This window comes from Telmatherina bonti, assembly GCF_933228915.1.
Source record: "Telmatherina bonti genome assembly, chromosome: 2".
Lineage (NCBI taxonomy): Eukaryota > Metazoa > Chordata > Actinopteri > Atheriniformes > Telmatherinidae > Telmatherina > Telmatherina bonti.
Window position 1 is genome coordinate 23,182,960 of NC_136620.1, and position 16,692 is coordinate 23,199,651.

The 16,692-nt window shown below is 38.3% G+C and overlaps 1 protein-coding gene across 1 annotated transcript in view; it reads left to right on the forward strand.

Moving 5' to 3' along the window:
* ptdss2 (phosphatidylserine synthase 2) overlaps nucleotides 1-16,598 on the forward strand; it is a 25,714-nt gene extending 9,116 nt beyond the window's left edge. The window contains exons 4-13 of the mRNA XM_079247212.1: nucleotides 43-125; nucleotides 1,877-1,944; nucleotides 5,571-5,705; nucleotides 8,951-9,001; nucleotides 9,785-9,898; nucleotides 10,595-10,713; nucleotides 10,842-10,956; nucleotides 11,594-11,739; nucleotides 11,865-12,050; nucleotides 14,091-16,598. Of these exons, the coding sequence (XP_079103338.1) occupies nucleotides 43-125; nucleotides 1,877-1,944; nucleotides 5,571-5,705; nucleotides 8,951-9,001; nucleotides 9,785-9,898; nucleotides 10,595-10,713; nucleotides 10,842-10,956; nucleotides 11,594-11,739; nucleotides 11,865-12,050; nucleotides 14,091-14,244 (1,171 nt within the window). The 3' untranslated portion in view covers nucleotides 14,245-16,598. The remainder of the gene's footprint in view (nucleotides 1-42; nucleotides 126-1,876; nucleotides 1,945-5,570; nucleotides 5,706-8,950; nucleotides 9,002-9,784; nucleotides 9,899-10,594; nucleotides 10,714-10,841; nucleotides 10,957-11,593; nucleotides 11,740-11,864; nucleotides 12,051-14,090) is intronic.
* The last annotated feature ends 94 nt before the right edge of the window (nucleotides 16,599-16,692 follow it).

Sequence of the window (16,692 nt, forward strand, 5' to 3'; positions counted from 1 at the left end):
CCTTATAGCATGACCTTAATGTATGTGTGTCCCGTGTTGTAGGGGTATTGTGGCCAGTATCCTGGTGTTCCTCTGTTTTGGGGTGACACAAGCCAAAGATGGACCGTTCACCAGACCACACCCAGGTATGAAAAGCATGTTAATTTTTTTCTTTGTTTTTTCTGCTGGCATTCCAATAAAGGATAAGGACATTTGAGAACCATTTATTTACGTCTTGTAGGAAATACAAATCCATTGAGTGCAGATTGTCAGTTGATAGCTAAATATATTTGTCAAAGGACAACTAATAATCCCAAGTTGAAAGCAAGTGGAACACTCAGTGGCATACCCTGATATTGGTGTACTGTTTTTATTCTGGTTAATAGTTGTTGATTAAAATAATACAGTGGGTTTTTTTTTTTTCCTCCAGTAAAGAATTTTTAGTCTAGCCAATCATTTTAACACTTCCATTGATCAGAGAGCTGGGTAATACGAGCAAAAAGATTTGCTGCTCATGTTGTTCCTTTTAATCTAACTCTATAGCCATAGGGTATACCTGTTAGTTAGAGACTGTTCATCCTTACTTTAGCTCCAATTTAATGTGCAGTGAAGTTGTTTGTACGGTTAGCAATGTAAACAGATGGCTGTTTGCTTATAGGTTAGATATGTTTATTTCCTATGATGACAGGAACTGCAGCTCATTTTTCCTCTTTTCTTTTGTTCACTTGAATGAGGTTCAAAGAAAAACAGCCAAGATTGTGTTGCAGCTGTTTAGGCAAAGCTAAAGAAAAAAGAAGGATTAAAGTTTGAACAGTTGTATGTATTGGCTTGAAGCAGCTTGTAATAGCTGATCAAATGTTAAAATAACTCTTTCTGAGCCTCTCTGTTAATTTGACTGTGGCAGGTCACACTTGACCACTAAAGCAGCACATGGCGATGTGTATACGTTAGTAGATAAGAGTGCTGCCTCAAAATCATGAGGAAAAAACATCAGGAGACTTGATTTGCAGTTGCCACCCGAATGATAGCTGGGTATGTGTAAAAAGAACGGGCCATTTTGCATAAAAAAAAGATATTAAAATGTTTGATTTTATCAGAATTTGAATACTTATTTGCTTTAAAGTAATCTTTGTGGGTATTCAAACAAAGCAGAAAACATGCATCAACTATTACACAAACCAACTCCTGAGGAAAAGAAGGAAGTTAAGACCAAAAAAAGGTGTGAGGTATAGATGCAAATGCATCTTAAGCGTTGGTTTCAGCTATTCTTCCATTATTTATTTTATCTGCCACACTGATTGTTCTGGTTAAAGCCACTGGGTTTCTGTTCTGGTGTATTTACACCGATAGACTGATTGCATCACACTACCTGATGTGCAGAGCAAGTCGTGTGGTCTCTGGTGGTTTTCATACTTTAGTTTACCATTGACAGATTGGTTTCCTGGGAAAATAAAAGTCCCAGTGGGATTTTAGGTTCTGCAGTCTGAGTTCTTGCTGGATCACAGACTGGGAATTACCATGAGAGCTGAGCTCATGGTTTAATCCACAAAATATTAGCAGTAGCAGCAACAGATGAAAAAATTACTGATTGATTCTGGTTTAAAAATAAGTGTGTGTGATTTTCAGGGCTCAGATGGAACTGAAGCGTTTTTATAGCTGATAATAAATGTTTATAATATAATTTAGAGTATATCGTCAGCAGTAGGAAGACAAATTGTCAGAATCCCAGCAAGAGTATTATGTTACATAATTTAACATTAAACTTGGAATTTTGTAAAAATGCTCAGAGCTGCATGGCCAGAGTTGCCAGTCTGACAAAGACAGTACTGGTTTTGAGGACAGAAGTTGAGATTATTCATATCTTGTATAACCTGTTTAACTCTCTCTCCTTCTGCAGCTTACTGGCGGTTCTGGCTTTGTGTCACTGTTGTCTATGAGCTGTTCCTCATCTTCATCCTGTTTCAGGTATGTGCTGAAATTTTATTCCTAGACTGAATAAAAGATTAAATATGGAGTGGGTGAACTATCTTTATTTATTTTTTTTTCCAACTCTAGGCATGCAATATTAAATCATTTTGTAATTTTGGGTATAAGCTCACCTTGTTTTGCCTTTTTAGTAATCTCAAAGGCTGGTAGCTTTAGATTTTCTTAATTTGCAATAAAAACCTCTGGAGGAAGCATTGAAATTAGCAAAAAATGATTGCACATGAGATCCCTGAAGTTTTTCAGTCTGGTTTTAAAAATTTGCACAGCACAGAGTCTGCTCTACTTAAAGTCTTTAATGACATTTTGATGTATACTGACTCTGGTCATACTGTTGCACTGGTTTTGTTAGATCTGACCGCTGCGTTCGACACAGTGGATCATGAAATCCTACTGTGCCGACTTGAGAACACAGTGGGCATTCACGGGGCTGCCTTGGAGTGGTTCCGTTCCTACTTAGCAGATAGGAGTTTTTGTGTGAGATTGGGTGACTTTGCTTCATCCTCGGCCCCCTTGAATTGTGGCGTGCCGCAAGGATCAATCCTTGGTCCGCTCCTTTTTTCATTGTATCTGTTGCCGCTGGGGTCTATTCTCCGAAGGCTTGGTGTGTCTTTTCATCTTTATGCTGATGATAGCCAAATTTACATTCCCCTCAAACGTCAAGAAAGCTTCAGTGCCACTGAACTCTTAAAGTGCACTGATGAAATTAAAATTTGGATGTCAATAAATTTTTTGCATTTTAATGATAAAAAAACAGAGGTTCTTCTTCTTGGACCTAGCAGTGTTGATGATGCTGTCTCAGTTAACCTTGGATCCTTGTCACAGTTTGTTAAGCCTACTGTCTGCAATCTTGGTGTGAAAATGGATCAGGAACTTAAATTGGACAAACAAATTAGTGCTGTGGTGAAAGCAAGTTTTTTCCACCTGAGACAGCTTGCAAAAATAAGGTCCTCACTCTCAAGACATGATTTTGAAATTTTGATCCATGCTTTTGTAACTACACGGCTTGACTATTGTAACGCCCTGTACTGTGGGATCAGTCAGTCCTCTCTCGCACGGCTGCAGCTGGTGCAGAACGCTGCAGCGCGTCTTTTAACTGGATCTCGAAAGTCTGACCATGTTTTACCAATTTTGTCTTCCCTTCACTGGCTCCCTGTCCATTACAGAATTGATTTTAAGATTCTTTTATTTGTTTTTAAATGCCTGAACGGTCTGGCCCCTCGCTACCTGTCAGACCTGCTGGTGAGGTATTCCCCTACACGCTCTCTGAGGTCCACAGATCAACTTCTGCTTGTGGTTCCTAAGACGAAGCGTAAACTGAGAGGTGACCGAGCTTTTTCTGTTATTGGTCCCAAGTTGTGGAATAAGCTGCCCCTGTACATTAGACAGGCTGAATCGCTTCTTGTTTTTAAGTCTTGTCTGAAGACTCATTTTTTCTCTTTGGCGTTTGACTAATTTAAAGGGTTGTTTTACTATTAACAATGTGCTGATGCCCCATTATGATGTAAATATGTATGTTTTATTGTTTCATCTGTACAGCACTTTGGTCAACTTTGTTGTTTTTAACGGTGCTTTATAAATGAACTGGATTGGATTGAAACTGGATCTAAACCATGTAGCGGTGGGCATCAAATTATTATTTTTCTAAAAACTCAAATGAGCCATTTCTGACTATTTGTTTTTATGAAAATCCAATATTTTTTTCCCTTTTAATATGCACTGCCAATGGGCTTTCATAGTGAATTGACTTTGCTCAGCCCTCTAATCTCCTAGAGACACACACTAAACAAAACAAACTGGTTCATGTTTGCGTTCTTGGACTTGGAACAGCATTCAGCATTGAGCTAAATTAGTTTAAAGGCAGTTTCTATGAAAGCTGGCAGCACAACTGATTTCTTTTAACACCTCAAACAGAAACATGCCACTGGTGTGGAGAAATGACTGAGATCAAATCAACCAACAATTTAGACATTTTCTTTGTCATCCACATTTTGCAAATTAATGAACTTTTGTTTAACTATATAAAGCAATTGAGAACCAGTCATCATATACATTGATAATCTAGGCCAGAGGGAACGATAAAAATATTGGTGCATGTTAAATACAGTGAGTCAAATTGCAACATATTAAATACAAATTACATGGTTTCACAAAATTAGAAAAAATGCAATACTAATGTAAATATTAAGGAGCAATGACTAACAGGAGCACTGATCACAGATAATTATTTGCAATAAGTTTCTAAAATAGTAAAGCAGAATGAATGGAACTATTATAGCAGCATCTAGAACTTGGTTCAATCATTAGAAGCTGCAAAATGCAGAGCAGCCAAAGCCTGTGCGGCTTTTGGATAATTAAGTCTATGAAGTTAGTGAAGTGCAACTTGCAATCACTGCTATGTTTAATGAGTAAAGAGCAGCTGTAAGCAGCTGTATTTGTAAATAACCTGATTCAGGAGTAAATAACGACCCTTGGCCATTTGATAGAAGCATACAAATCCTAGTGATGTGTGTTGAAGGGAGCACTAGCAACCGAGTGGAGGACAGCATACTATATACACACTATATAGTTTATAATAAAGGCTTAAACTTTACTATAAACCTATATAGTTAAACTGGTGTGAATATGGATTTTGTGAATGTAAATGTTCACCAGAAAGCTCCAAGGTTCTGAGACTCCACAACCAAGTCAGAATGGTGTGTGTATGAAAGTAATATCCAATTCACAGTCCTTTGAGCTTTCTTGACTGGAATTTGACTGGTGTGAGAAATGCTGCCTCAAACAATATGAGCATGAGCAAGACAACACCTTCTTACCTACATTAAAGGAATCATTTTTCAGAATATATCCTATATGATGAGAAAGATCCACAGTGGGGGGGGGAAGTTGTTTTTAATAAGTTTAGTATGTTTTTAAGAGAAATTATATTAACATCCAAAACTGAAAATTGTGTGGAAAAAAATCTGAGATTTAATGTTTTTGACCAGATTGTCCAGTTCTAGTGCAATCTGGTCCCTTTATTGAACAATGTCAGGGAATCAATCAGTCAATCAATTTAAAAATATACAAAAAGTTATTTACAGCAGGGACAAAATTTCCTTCCTGTGAAGCTGAAAACCATCTGATTCAGTGGGTGCACCCTTAGAATGAACACTGTTCATTGAAGTCTGTATAGACATAGCAAACTACTGTCTTTCCACATTACAATGCAGGAATATATCTTCTTCACTGAAGAAGCTGGTGATTTGCCAGTTTAAATCTTGGATTGCATAACCTTTACGAAAGCTGAGATGGAGGCCATGAAGACATATTAAAAGTAGAGGCCAAACTCTTGTTTTTATTTTTGAAGCTGTTGCTCCAGTTCCTGGTGCTTTTCCTGCTTTGATCCCTGGAAGCTTCTTTTCTTTCCACGAGTTTAATTAAAATGTCACTCAGCAAGATGGATGCTTAAGCCATCTTCTCTGGATTTGTGAGAGGAATATACACGTTGTAGCTGGGAGCAAACTGTAAAAACTGTATTCTGATGCCACAAAAATGTATGGTAACTTGAGTAAATGATGATTTTCACTATTATAATCATCCACTTTAACAACACTCTTGTTACACAGACGGTGCATGATGGGCGACAGTTCATGAAGTACATTGACCCCAAGTTGGGGGTACCACTCCCAGAACGTGACTATGGAGGAAACTGCCTCGTGTACGACCCAGGAAACACTACAGACCCCTTTCACAATATCTGGGTGAGAAAATACATTTGTGTCAATGTCACCAGCACAGATTATAAATGTAATTAATAATTTGAAGCATTATTACATTTATCATTTGGAATCTGCTATTGAAAAAAGCTTTGTAATTGACACGAACAAAGAAATAAAACTGCATCTATGATGTTTTTAATTATAACTAGCAAGGAAATGATCCAGATCTTTAATAAGTCACTTGAAAAGAAAGATTTGGCACGGCTGTCTGCAATGTGAGACAGTTTGCCTTTTTTTTTTCTTCTGTGTCAATGCACTCACTCCTTTTATTCCTTCCCTGTATCTTGCAGCTTTTGCTTTTTTATTGGTCTTTCCCAGGCATGCCCACCACTAGTTTTATATGTGCTAACAAGCTGCAGAGGTTGGGGTCTGATGCGGAATCAAAATTATTGGTGGGGCAGTCTTGCCTCTGCCACCATGACTCAGACCCATCTCTGCTGCTGGCCTAATTGCAGCCTCTCTAAGTGGGACAACCCACAGCAAAATGTTATATTATGACATGTTTTTAAAAAAAAATTTGTTAAAATAAATTTTTTCTCCTGGTGTGGAGGTTTTGTTTTAAACATTTTGAGGAAAATCAACAAGTTGAAAAAAGTATAAGTGGATGCACAATACAGAAGTGACTTTAGATGTATTTCTTTCAGTGTATACTGATGCCCAGCTATGTTTGCTCCTCTGTGGTGACCCAGTATTCACTGTGCTCATTTCTATCATGTGCAGTATGAATGTGAATGAGATCTGATGCTTTTTTTCCTCTAACATAGTGGCTCTCATTTTAATTATCCTTAAGGCAAAAGGCCACGACTGTCTTGGGCACGAACACTGTGTAAACACTACCAAGCACAAATACTGTTTTGACTTGTATATGTACAGCAGAGCAACCTACAGATGATCTAAAAGAGCTGGATTATACTGCCGGTCCTACGATCCACAACACCTTTGACATGGTCAACCACCAGATTCTCCTTTCGACACTCTTCGAGTGTGACATCTCAGATCTGTTTTTTCGTGGTTCACGTTCTACCTCACAGGAAGACCCTTCAGAGCTTTGCTAATATCCTCTGCATGCATGATGGATCCCTACCTTCAACTAAATCTGTCCAAGACCAATCTTATTTTCTGTTCAGCCAATCTTTCCTTACCTCCGCATATAAGTGTGCAAATTGATTCTATTACACTTGTGTCTATGTCTTCCAGCAGAAATCTTGGTGTCATGGTAAAAAACCAGCTGACCTTCAAGGTCTATGTCTGTAACTGCTGACCTGTAAGGTCTGTCTATAACTTCCTGCTTTGCTGCTGTGCACACGCTTCCTGCTTTGCTCTCTTTACTCCTGGCATTTTTCTCTGTTTTTCTTCCTTTTCCTGCCTTTTTTAAATTTTTATACATACATATATATATATATATATATATATATATATATATATATATATATATATATATATATATATATATATATATATATTTACTGGCAAGAATTTAAAAAAAAAACAACAAAAAAAAAAAAACAAGGACTGCTGGTCACTTTTAAAACATTGGAACTATCATTTTTGGAGAAACTTTACAGTTTTTCTATGGAGCACCAGTGGAATGTCTCCCAACCATGTATCAGTGAGCTGCACCGAATGTGAGCAACTTTCTTAGTGGATAACAGAGCTTGAGAAGAAGATTAAAACGCTACAAGAAAATTTGTGTAATTAAGGAATTTATTGGCTCATTTTCAGCGGCTGTCTAAGCTGTTGAGCCTTCAAATGGACTAACTCAAATTATTGTATGCGGGATCACATCAGATATGGAGCCTCCTGCTACAGATCTGGCTGACACACTTTCATGGATGTGTTTAAATGCCAAAACCAGATGATCTAACTGATTTCACCTACCGAAACCGTGTTGGTGCCAGATCAAAGGAATCAACCCCAGCCAAAACCTGGTCTGATTTTATCCATGGAAAAGGTAAATCCAGCAGAAAATTTAAAGCTTGAGCACTCTACCACCTGAAGTTTCACTGCCCAATAGTTATGATATATTGACTCCAAACAAAATACACAACGAATGCGATGCAAAGATAAATAAAAAGAAAGTAAGAAATAGCACAAAAATTCTGATTGGGGACTCGATGCGAAACTGGCAAAGACAGAAAATATCAACTTTTTTTTTTTTTGATACATCAGTCAAGGAACTGACAGAGCATCTTGCCAACTATTCTATCTTCACATCCCGACGGCATTTTCCACATGGGGTCTCATGATATTCTGAGGAAGAAAACTAGCTCTTGAGATCCTGAAGAAGGACTTTTCTCTGCTGTTGTAAAGAATACATCACTCTGGAGCACACCATATTTTCATTTCAGACCCCATTCATACAGCAGGTAAAGGGATTGAAGTTTTCAGGGGACTTTTGGGCCTGAACATATGGCTATCAAATGCATGTATGGTCCATGAAATGAAGTTCATCAATAACTTCAATATCTTTTGGAACTGTAAGGAACGTTTCAGATCTGATGGGGTGCATCCAAATCTATGGTTGCAGATTACTTGGTGCATCTGTGCCATGCTGTTGGGACAGCAATCCAAAACATAAGCACAGAGATAAGAGTGAAGTCCATAGAAGAGAGGCAAAAAGCACCCAGCTCTCCTGCTTCATCAGATCATGCTCTCCACATCACCCAAGGTCTCTAGAAGACGTCTTTGTCCCAGTCCTGACCCCAGCAACCCCTATCTATTAAGAAATGCGCAGCTCCTCCTGCAAGATGACTGTCCTGTAAGGCAGAGCACAGCAGCATGTGCAAGATGATCACAAAGCAGTTGCGGAGTTCAAAATAAAAATAGCATGCCATCATGTGTTCAGGGTCCCTGCTGTAGTAGACCCACTACTGACCGCTGTTCTCAGAACAAGCCAGGGTCCAGTCAGATTCCTGTATTAGTTAGAAAAAGAAAGAATGGACAATAGTGTCAACAATTCCCGCTCTCTGTTTGCTATGATAGAAAAACATACGAATCCTTCTAAACAGTTCAGCCAGGAGCTCCTTTCCACTGAGAAATGCAAGGAATTTGCCAACCTATTTCAGAAGAAAATTAAAACAATCAGACAAAATATTAATGCCACACAGCCAAACAACAAATGATGTCTCTGTCCAAAACTTAGATATAACTCTGATGTTATGTCAGAATTTTATATCATGGATTTGAAATTCCTCCGAGAATTGATTAATTGCTGTCTGTCTTAATAGGACAAGATGGATGGCTTTGTTCCAGCTCATTTCCTGGGATGGTATATCAAGGTAGGCTTATAAAAGTCTTAAAAAAATAACTAACCAAAATGTCATCTGACTTGGCTTTCTTACTGTCCAAATTCTGAGAATCCTTTGTTCTTCTTCCTGATTAAAACCAAAAAGATTTCAGTTCCTGCTTTGTGAGAGAAGTTGATCAGGTGATATTAGAATATTGTGTCTCTCTGGTACGCAGAAAAAATAAGAATTTCTAAATCATAAAAGAAAATCTTCCTCAAAATATGAACAGATTGTTTTCTCCATTTGCAATGTGACAATTCTTATTGAAGGGGAAAGGAAACTACTTAACAAAAGGCACCTAAAGAACGACAAGACTCACCAATTATTCCTAGTCTGAATCTATAAACAAGTTCACATGACTGACTGGTATCTTCTTGGATGTGATAAAATATCCCAGACATTCCCAGAGAGAATAGTTCTCTTTTTCCCAACTGCAGTGGATGTCCACTGCAGTTGTTTTTTCATTTCCTACTGGATGTTTGTTATTCCAACAATGGTTAGTTGGAAGTTAACTAATCATTATAGATAAAAGCATCTAAAATGACAGGGATTTTAATAAATTTGATTTCAGTCATGTGACTGAATCCGCCTGAGTGTACATCCCCCTGTACTAATTCATATGTAAAAACCCCATAGCAAGTAAACCTGTCTGTTAAAGAGTGCTTCTGCGAAGTTATTGCCGTGAACAAAGTTAAGTTTCAGTTGGTGTTCAACTCCTATACACCTGTTCCACTCATCCACCCCTTCCACCTAATTTTCTTCTTTCTTCCTCAGACCCTGATGATCCGAGATTGGTGGATGTGCATGATCATCAGTGTCATGTTTGAGTTCTTGGAATACAGTCTGGAGCATCAGTTACCTAATTTCTCAGAGTGCTGGTGGGACCATGTGCGTACAATTATTCCTGCTCACACCCTACTGTGTAACTATCCAGCAAGAAGACAGTAGTAGTAGTTCTGCTTCAAGATGTATATATGGGGAATTGTAGAGAGCCTCAAGATATTTGCTCTTTAAGCCCTGATACTTCTGGCTGACAATATGGAAAAATGTTCTTGTAAATCACTGAGGGTAAAATTTAAGTCAGTTTCCTAAAACAAGGCTTTATAATTCTTGAATTGTTGGAACATTTAAAATAATCAAACAAAAAAAAGTGTTCACAAAGCGTTGTTTAGCAGAAAAAATGCACTGAACTGTTGATCTGCACAGCTGCAGGCTCAGGGACAAGGGAAAGAAAATGAAGCATTGGAGAAATTGGTTTTGCTTCTGAGTTATCGCAGCAATTAAGTACTAGTTTGTTTGAATGATAATATATTATTGCTAATGTGAAAGTAAACTTGTGGTAATACTATTGAAGGATCAACAGTTGACTGACAATATAAAATCAGGTCAGGTCAATGCCGCAATTGTTTGGAGATGCTGCACATAAAGTAGCTTTTTTATAGTAAAAATGAATTACTGTATATGTTTATACATTTAGATTGTAACTTTAATGAGGATGATCTATGAACCGAAGAACCCGCTGTAAATACAAGTGTTAATGGTGAACTTCACACAGCCTTAAATAAAATAGTTTTCTCCCTCTAGTGGATCATGGATGTGTTGGTGTGCAATGGTTTGGGGATCTATTGTGGCATGAAGACCCTGGCTTGGTTGTCAATGAAGCCGTATCAGTGGCAGGGCCTCTGGAACATTCCTACATACAAGTACGTCTGTGTTTTTTATTTTATTCTTTAACATTTACCTTAAACTGCTCCACATCTAGTGCCTACATGAAAATTGTATTATATGTACATGTTGATGAGTACCCAATGGTTTTTTTTTTTCCTCACAGGGGGAAGATCAAGCGTATTGCATTCCAGTTCACTCCTTACAGCTGGGTGAAGTTCGAGTGGAAGCCAGCTTCCAACCTTCGTCGCTGGCTTGCCGTGTTGGGCATCATCTTCACGGTAAGGACAAAGGTGGTGCAATTCACATCGAAGATGAAAAAAGCAACAAGTTCAGACAGACATTTAGATGAAAAACAATCTGTTCTCAAAAAAAAAATAGATTGATGTATAAAACACAGAACCTTTTAAATTTTTACATAATGTAAAACTGAGAATTTCTTTTTGTAGATATTAAAGCAAAATATACTGTAGCTCTTACTCCTGTTTACTGTTTCAGACAAAATGCTCATGGAACTTAGTCGTATGAACTAAGATAGTATTGTCTGGTTTTATCTAAATTACAGACCACACCTTTCAATACTGTTTTCCTCAAAAATGAAAATTAAAAAAAAAATTTGTTTGAACAAAACAAATGGGGGAAAATCTGATTTTTCTTTTTCAGGTATTTTCTGTTAATATTCATATTTTCCAATATGGATTTATGCTTTTGGCTGCTTGTTCATTGAATCATTGTAGGCTGATGGATCGTTAACAACCAGCATGAACAGAATGAATGAAATTACTTTTTTTACATTACATTGTTTTTTTTTTAATTTATTTATTTATTTTTTTTTATAGTTCCTTATCAGACTTTTGCTCCTTTTTGTCCGTTGTCCTTGGTTAAGATACTTTTTTTTTTTTTTTTGTCTTCCACAAGTTCCTGTTAGCAGAGTTGAACACCTTCTACTTAAAGTTTGTGTTGTGGATGCCCCCCGAACACTACCTGGTGCTGCTCCGTCTCGTCTTTTTTGTCAATGTGGGCGGCGTAGCCATGAGGGAGATCTATGACTTCATGGATGACCCGTAAGTATCAGTGCAGAATTAGCTGGTGTTGTCGATATGTTTGTCATGTGTAAATCCAGTGAGGCCAGACGTTGTCTGGTTCATCATGCAGTGTGCGGTAACGCGTTGTATCATTTCCTCAACAGGAAGTTCCACAAGAAGCTTGGCCAGCAGGCATGGCTGGTGGCAGCAATCACAGTGACTGAATTTCTAATAGTAGTCAAGTATGACCCCAACACCATCATGCTGCCCATTCCCTTCTTCGTCATGCAGTGTTGGTTCTTAGGAATCTTACTCATACTTATCTGGACCATATGGCGGTTTTTCATCCGGTAAGAAGGGTTTCTTTTTCATGTACAAGTTAAATTAAAGAAAATGATTTTTCCATTTCCAGCTTGTGTGGTCTGAAGGAGTTTAAGCAAGACTGGGTTCTGAGCCTGAGCCGGGCCAAGCGCAAATGTTCTTTTTTTTTTTTTTTTTTTTTTTTTAAACTTATTTACATGTTTCTGTTGCCATATGACATGTTTTTTTTTTTTTAAAGTAATGTAGTAAGTAGTCCAGTTAGATGCAGCTCTTCCCCAGCATGAAAAGCTTCATATCTGCTTTTTCTCCCTCCCTCCTTCCCAACTCCTTCTTGTACTTGCTCGACAGTAATGCAGTAATGTCCTTACCAGGAGAGGTAGGTAATAGGACAACGATGCTTTGTTTTGTCCACTTCCTCCATCAGCAATGCTGTTATCCTTTTTTTTTTATTTATTTATTTATTTTTTTCCCTTGAGCACTTAATTGTCTGGACATGTAATCAGTTTTTTAATTCTGTAGAAAACACAGATCACTCTTTGTGGATCCACCTTTTGCTCAGCACTTAACCCTTTGTTGCTGTGATGAATTTCTCATCTTCATCTCCCACCACTCCATTTTACTCACAATTTAGTGATGCTGAAGTAATCCTATTTATGCTGATGCTGTTTATGTGAGACCAAACAATCAACCACTTCACTCACCGTTGGTCAGCATGCCAGCTTTTCTACTGAAATGTTCAAGACAAACTAAGAGCCAATCAGATCAGCTCCACCAGGTCTCATGGCGTACCTCCCTCCAGTCATAGCGAACAGTGCATTAAAGACTCCAGACACTAAAAGCATGTCCTGTTTCTGTTTTTCAGATCTGGTTGAAATTGTGAAAAACTGCTTTGCTAGCAACCAGCTGAGTTATCTGTCAAAAAATAAGCTTTTTAAGTTTTTGGTTTTTTTTTTGGGTTAGAGCTGCTGGATTATAGTATACTGCTGGATAATAGCAGTGTAAACTTTAAGGCTTCGAGGACTCAAACTGACTAAAACTTGTTTGTGCTGTATGTAGTTGAAGCACCAAACTCACACTCCGCTCTGATGTCTTGACACAATCGTCAAATCTAAAGTGTTCCAGTAAGCATCAGCAGACAACTTAAAATACTGCACTGTTGAAAAACTGAATGTTGATCTAGGCCCCATCCTGATTTGGGATATATTTGGTGTATAGCTTGTCTGGCACAACATGATGTGTTATTTATAGCTGTGATGATGGATTATTGGCTAAAAGGCAAAGCACTTTTTCTTTATAACTTAAATGTAACTGTAGATTTCATTTCATTTTTCCAGCAGTGTATCCTCATCTGCAAATTAGCTGACAAACTCTATTAAATACCTGGAGAATTTGGGGGAAACATTCGTTTCTGTAATCTTCTGTAAAGGCAGAAATGAGTTTCTACCTGCTCAAACATCGCACCATGAACAGAAAGATTGGAGAAAGTTTCCTGCTTAGAGAAAGGACGGTTCTTAAAATGGAGTTTCTTCTCATTTATTTTCTATACCGCTTAGCTCAGTTAGGGTCACGGGAAAGCTGGAGCCTAGCAGGCAAAAGGCAGGGTACACCATGGACAGGTTGCCAGTCCATTGCAGGGCCAACACAGAGAGACAAACAACAAACACACTCACTTGTAGGGAGAATTTAGAGCCACTGATCAACCTAACATGCATGTCTTTGGATGGTGGGAGGAAGCCGGAGAGAACCCACGTATACATGGGGAGAGCATGTAAACTCCACACAGGAAGGCCACCGTTAGAACCTCGCCCCAGCCGAGACTCGAATCAGCGACCTTCTTGCTGTGAGGCCGCAGTGCTAACCACCGCACCACTGTGCAGCCCTTCTTTACAAAAATAACTAATTCTTAATTACAATAATATTTCCACCTGCATATCAGCAGCTCAGAAAAATCAACTAAAAGTATTTCTTAATGCGCAGACGCATTGGGCAGTAAAATCTGAACCAGTGTTCCCAACACTGCTTCTTTCTAATAATAACTTGTTCTCCTTCACCCTACGCTCTTCCCACAGTGACATAACACTCCGCTACAAAGAGACCCGTCGGCGCAAACAGGAAGCGCCTGTTGACTGGGACCGCCCTCTGGGCAACGGCAGCTCAGCCCCCCCATCCGGGCGGAGCAAACTGAACGGCACCACTGAGACGCTGCGCCAGAGGAAGTCCTGAGAGGAAGTCACAGCAGTGACTTTGAAGCGGAAAGGATGAGGTTTGGTGGAAACAGTTGAGGAAAACATGAGGGGAGTTGTTGCACAAAGTCTAATGAGGAGGCGGAGCAGATGGACAGACATATGCTACGTAGACTGTACTTGTGCCAACATAACCTGAGTTGTCATTCAACATGGGGGGAGGGGGGTGTGAATTGGTGTTAATCGTGTAGTTATTTTCATACTGCAGGGATTTACCTCATTTTCTTTTTGTTTTTAACACAGCTGAAAAGATGCATTTTTGTGTTATTGAATATTGGCTGGAAACATAAAGCTGAATCCAGGAGAGTTGGATTGAAGCAAGGACTATTAGAGATGATGATGATGATGATGATAATGGTACACTTTTGCGTTTTTCAGTTTGTGTTTTCTCCTCTGTATTTTTTTTCTCGAAAAAAAAGAAACATGAGCATGTTAGGAACATATCTACAACTGTAAATACGCTTGACGTTCTGTTCAGGCAGATGAGAAAAAGCAGATCATTTAATGAGTTTCTGTTTGTAGACTGATCTGGATTCTGTTTATAGTCCACCACAGAAGCAGGGATATGTTGAACTTTGGCTCATGGTCAGGATACATTTTTACATTAAAGTGAGATTACATGCCAGAACATTTTTTCCAAGTTTAGAGAAAATTTGGTCCAAAGTACATGAAACATTTCTATGTAGGACATTTTAAGCCTTTCATTGATTCAGGGCTGATTCCTGGGAGCACTGGGCTGAGAGAAACTGGCCAAAGCCTTTAAGTCCTCTCAGGCCTTGTTCATGACAAAACATTAGTAAAAAAACAAGATGTACCATATTCTAGTTAAAAATAGTGAGATACATTATAAGTTTGGACATAGTTTTTTTTCTTCGATGCGTTATTTGTTTAAGGTACTCATAAATATCGGTTGAGTATAAACACTAGATTATGCTGGAGATTCTTTATGCGGGGAAAGAAGAACATCCTCAACAATCACACTGACAGGAAGTTGACTGGTTTTCCTGTCATGGACACATACTCGCTCATGGGGGAAAATGGCAGACATCTGGAAGATGGCTGATTGTTTGCAGCTCATTCAGTCACATTGCAAAGTAGAATTTTTATTTTTGTAACATTTTTTCAATAATTTCTTATGTCATGGTTGAGCCAAATTATAAGATGAAACTTCATTTAAGTGGGAAAATTAAATTTTAATATGGGTGTTTGTTTGAGAAGCCAAACTGGCCTTTTCCTGCTCTGTAGACCCATCATGTTTAACATAAAGCAGCCAAAGCCACAAACGCCAACCACACTGGCATATGTCACCAACACTCCTTTTGACTCCTCACAGTGAGGATTTCATGCTGTCCTTTGCTGGGATGTTGGATTAAATTGGACATTTTAGAACTGTAGAGGGAACAGAATGCTGATGTTTTATTGACCTAAACAGTAATTAGCTGATAATTTGCAGAATAATCTGTTGTTGACGGCTTAATGTTCAAAATTTAGTTGCAGGGGAAGAAAAAAAGACATTAAATCAAAGAAGCTCAAACCGAAAAGAGATGAAAATTTGAGCATGCCTCAGTCATTTTCAACAACTGTTACCAAAAACCTTTCGTCTTGGTCTTGTGGCTGTCAGAGATCGGCTGTAAGTTTCTGTTACTCATCGTAACTCTGTGATACTTGGCTTATGACAAAGTAACTGACATCTGCGAATGTAGATCCAGATGTTCCTATTGTAAAAGAGGCAGATGTTAAGGAAACTGTAGTCATTTATCAGTGGAATGTAATCCAGCACAGTCTGCTCTGCAACTGTTGTTTTATTTTGCCAAACAATACACTAAAGTTTGTCATTCCTACATGGCTTACTCTTATGTAAATCATGCTGTCTTATTTATTTTGCCCTGTATTTTTGTTTGCAATAGAGCAAGCCATGTGCTCATAGAAAACCCAAAAAATGTGGGCATGTCAATGTGTGTATTTTTTTTCCCATGCTGTGTTAATTAAATCGCTTGAGGAGTTTATTTTACTTCTAAAATCAAAGTAGCGTGGCGGGGGGTGCTTTCCCACGTGGCCTCAGACTGGATGAAATGCTTTGGTTTAAAATGTCAGAAAAGTTCAAACCAATGCAAGACTTGAATTTGCACATCAACCCTGAGCTCCTAAAGGAAGCAGGGAATAGAACGGACAATAAGCCTAAAGAGACAACAGAATCTTTTCCAACATGGTTTTTAGGTGTTTATTTTCTTTTGTAGCCACATGGGGGCAGTAGATGTTTTATTTTAGCTCTGCTCAGTCATTTCTCCTGGATGATGACTTGACAACTTGCTGTACAGTAAATGCTACTTTCAATTTGGTCTCTGTATATGTGTATATGTTTAGGATTAGAGAACTGAAATATGCTGCTGCTCCACATAATTTTATAATCTTTTCAATAAAAAAAAAA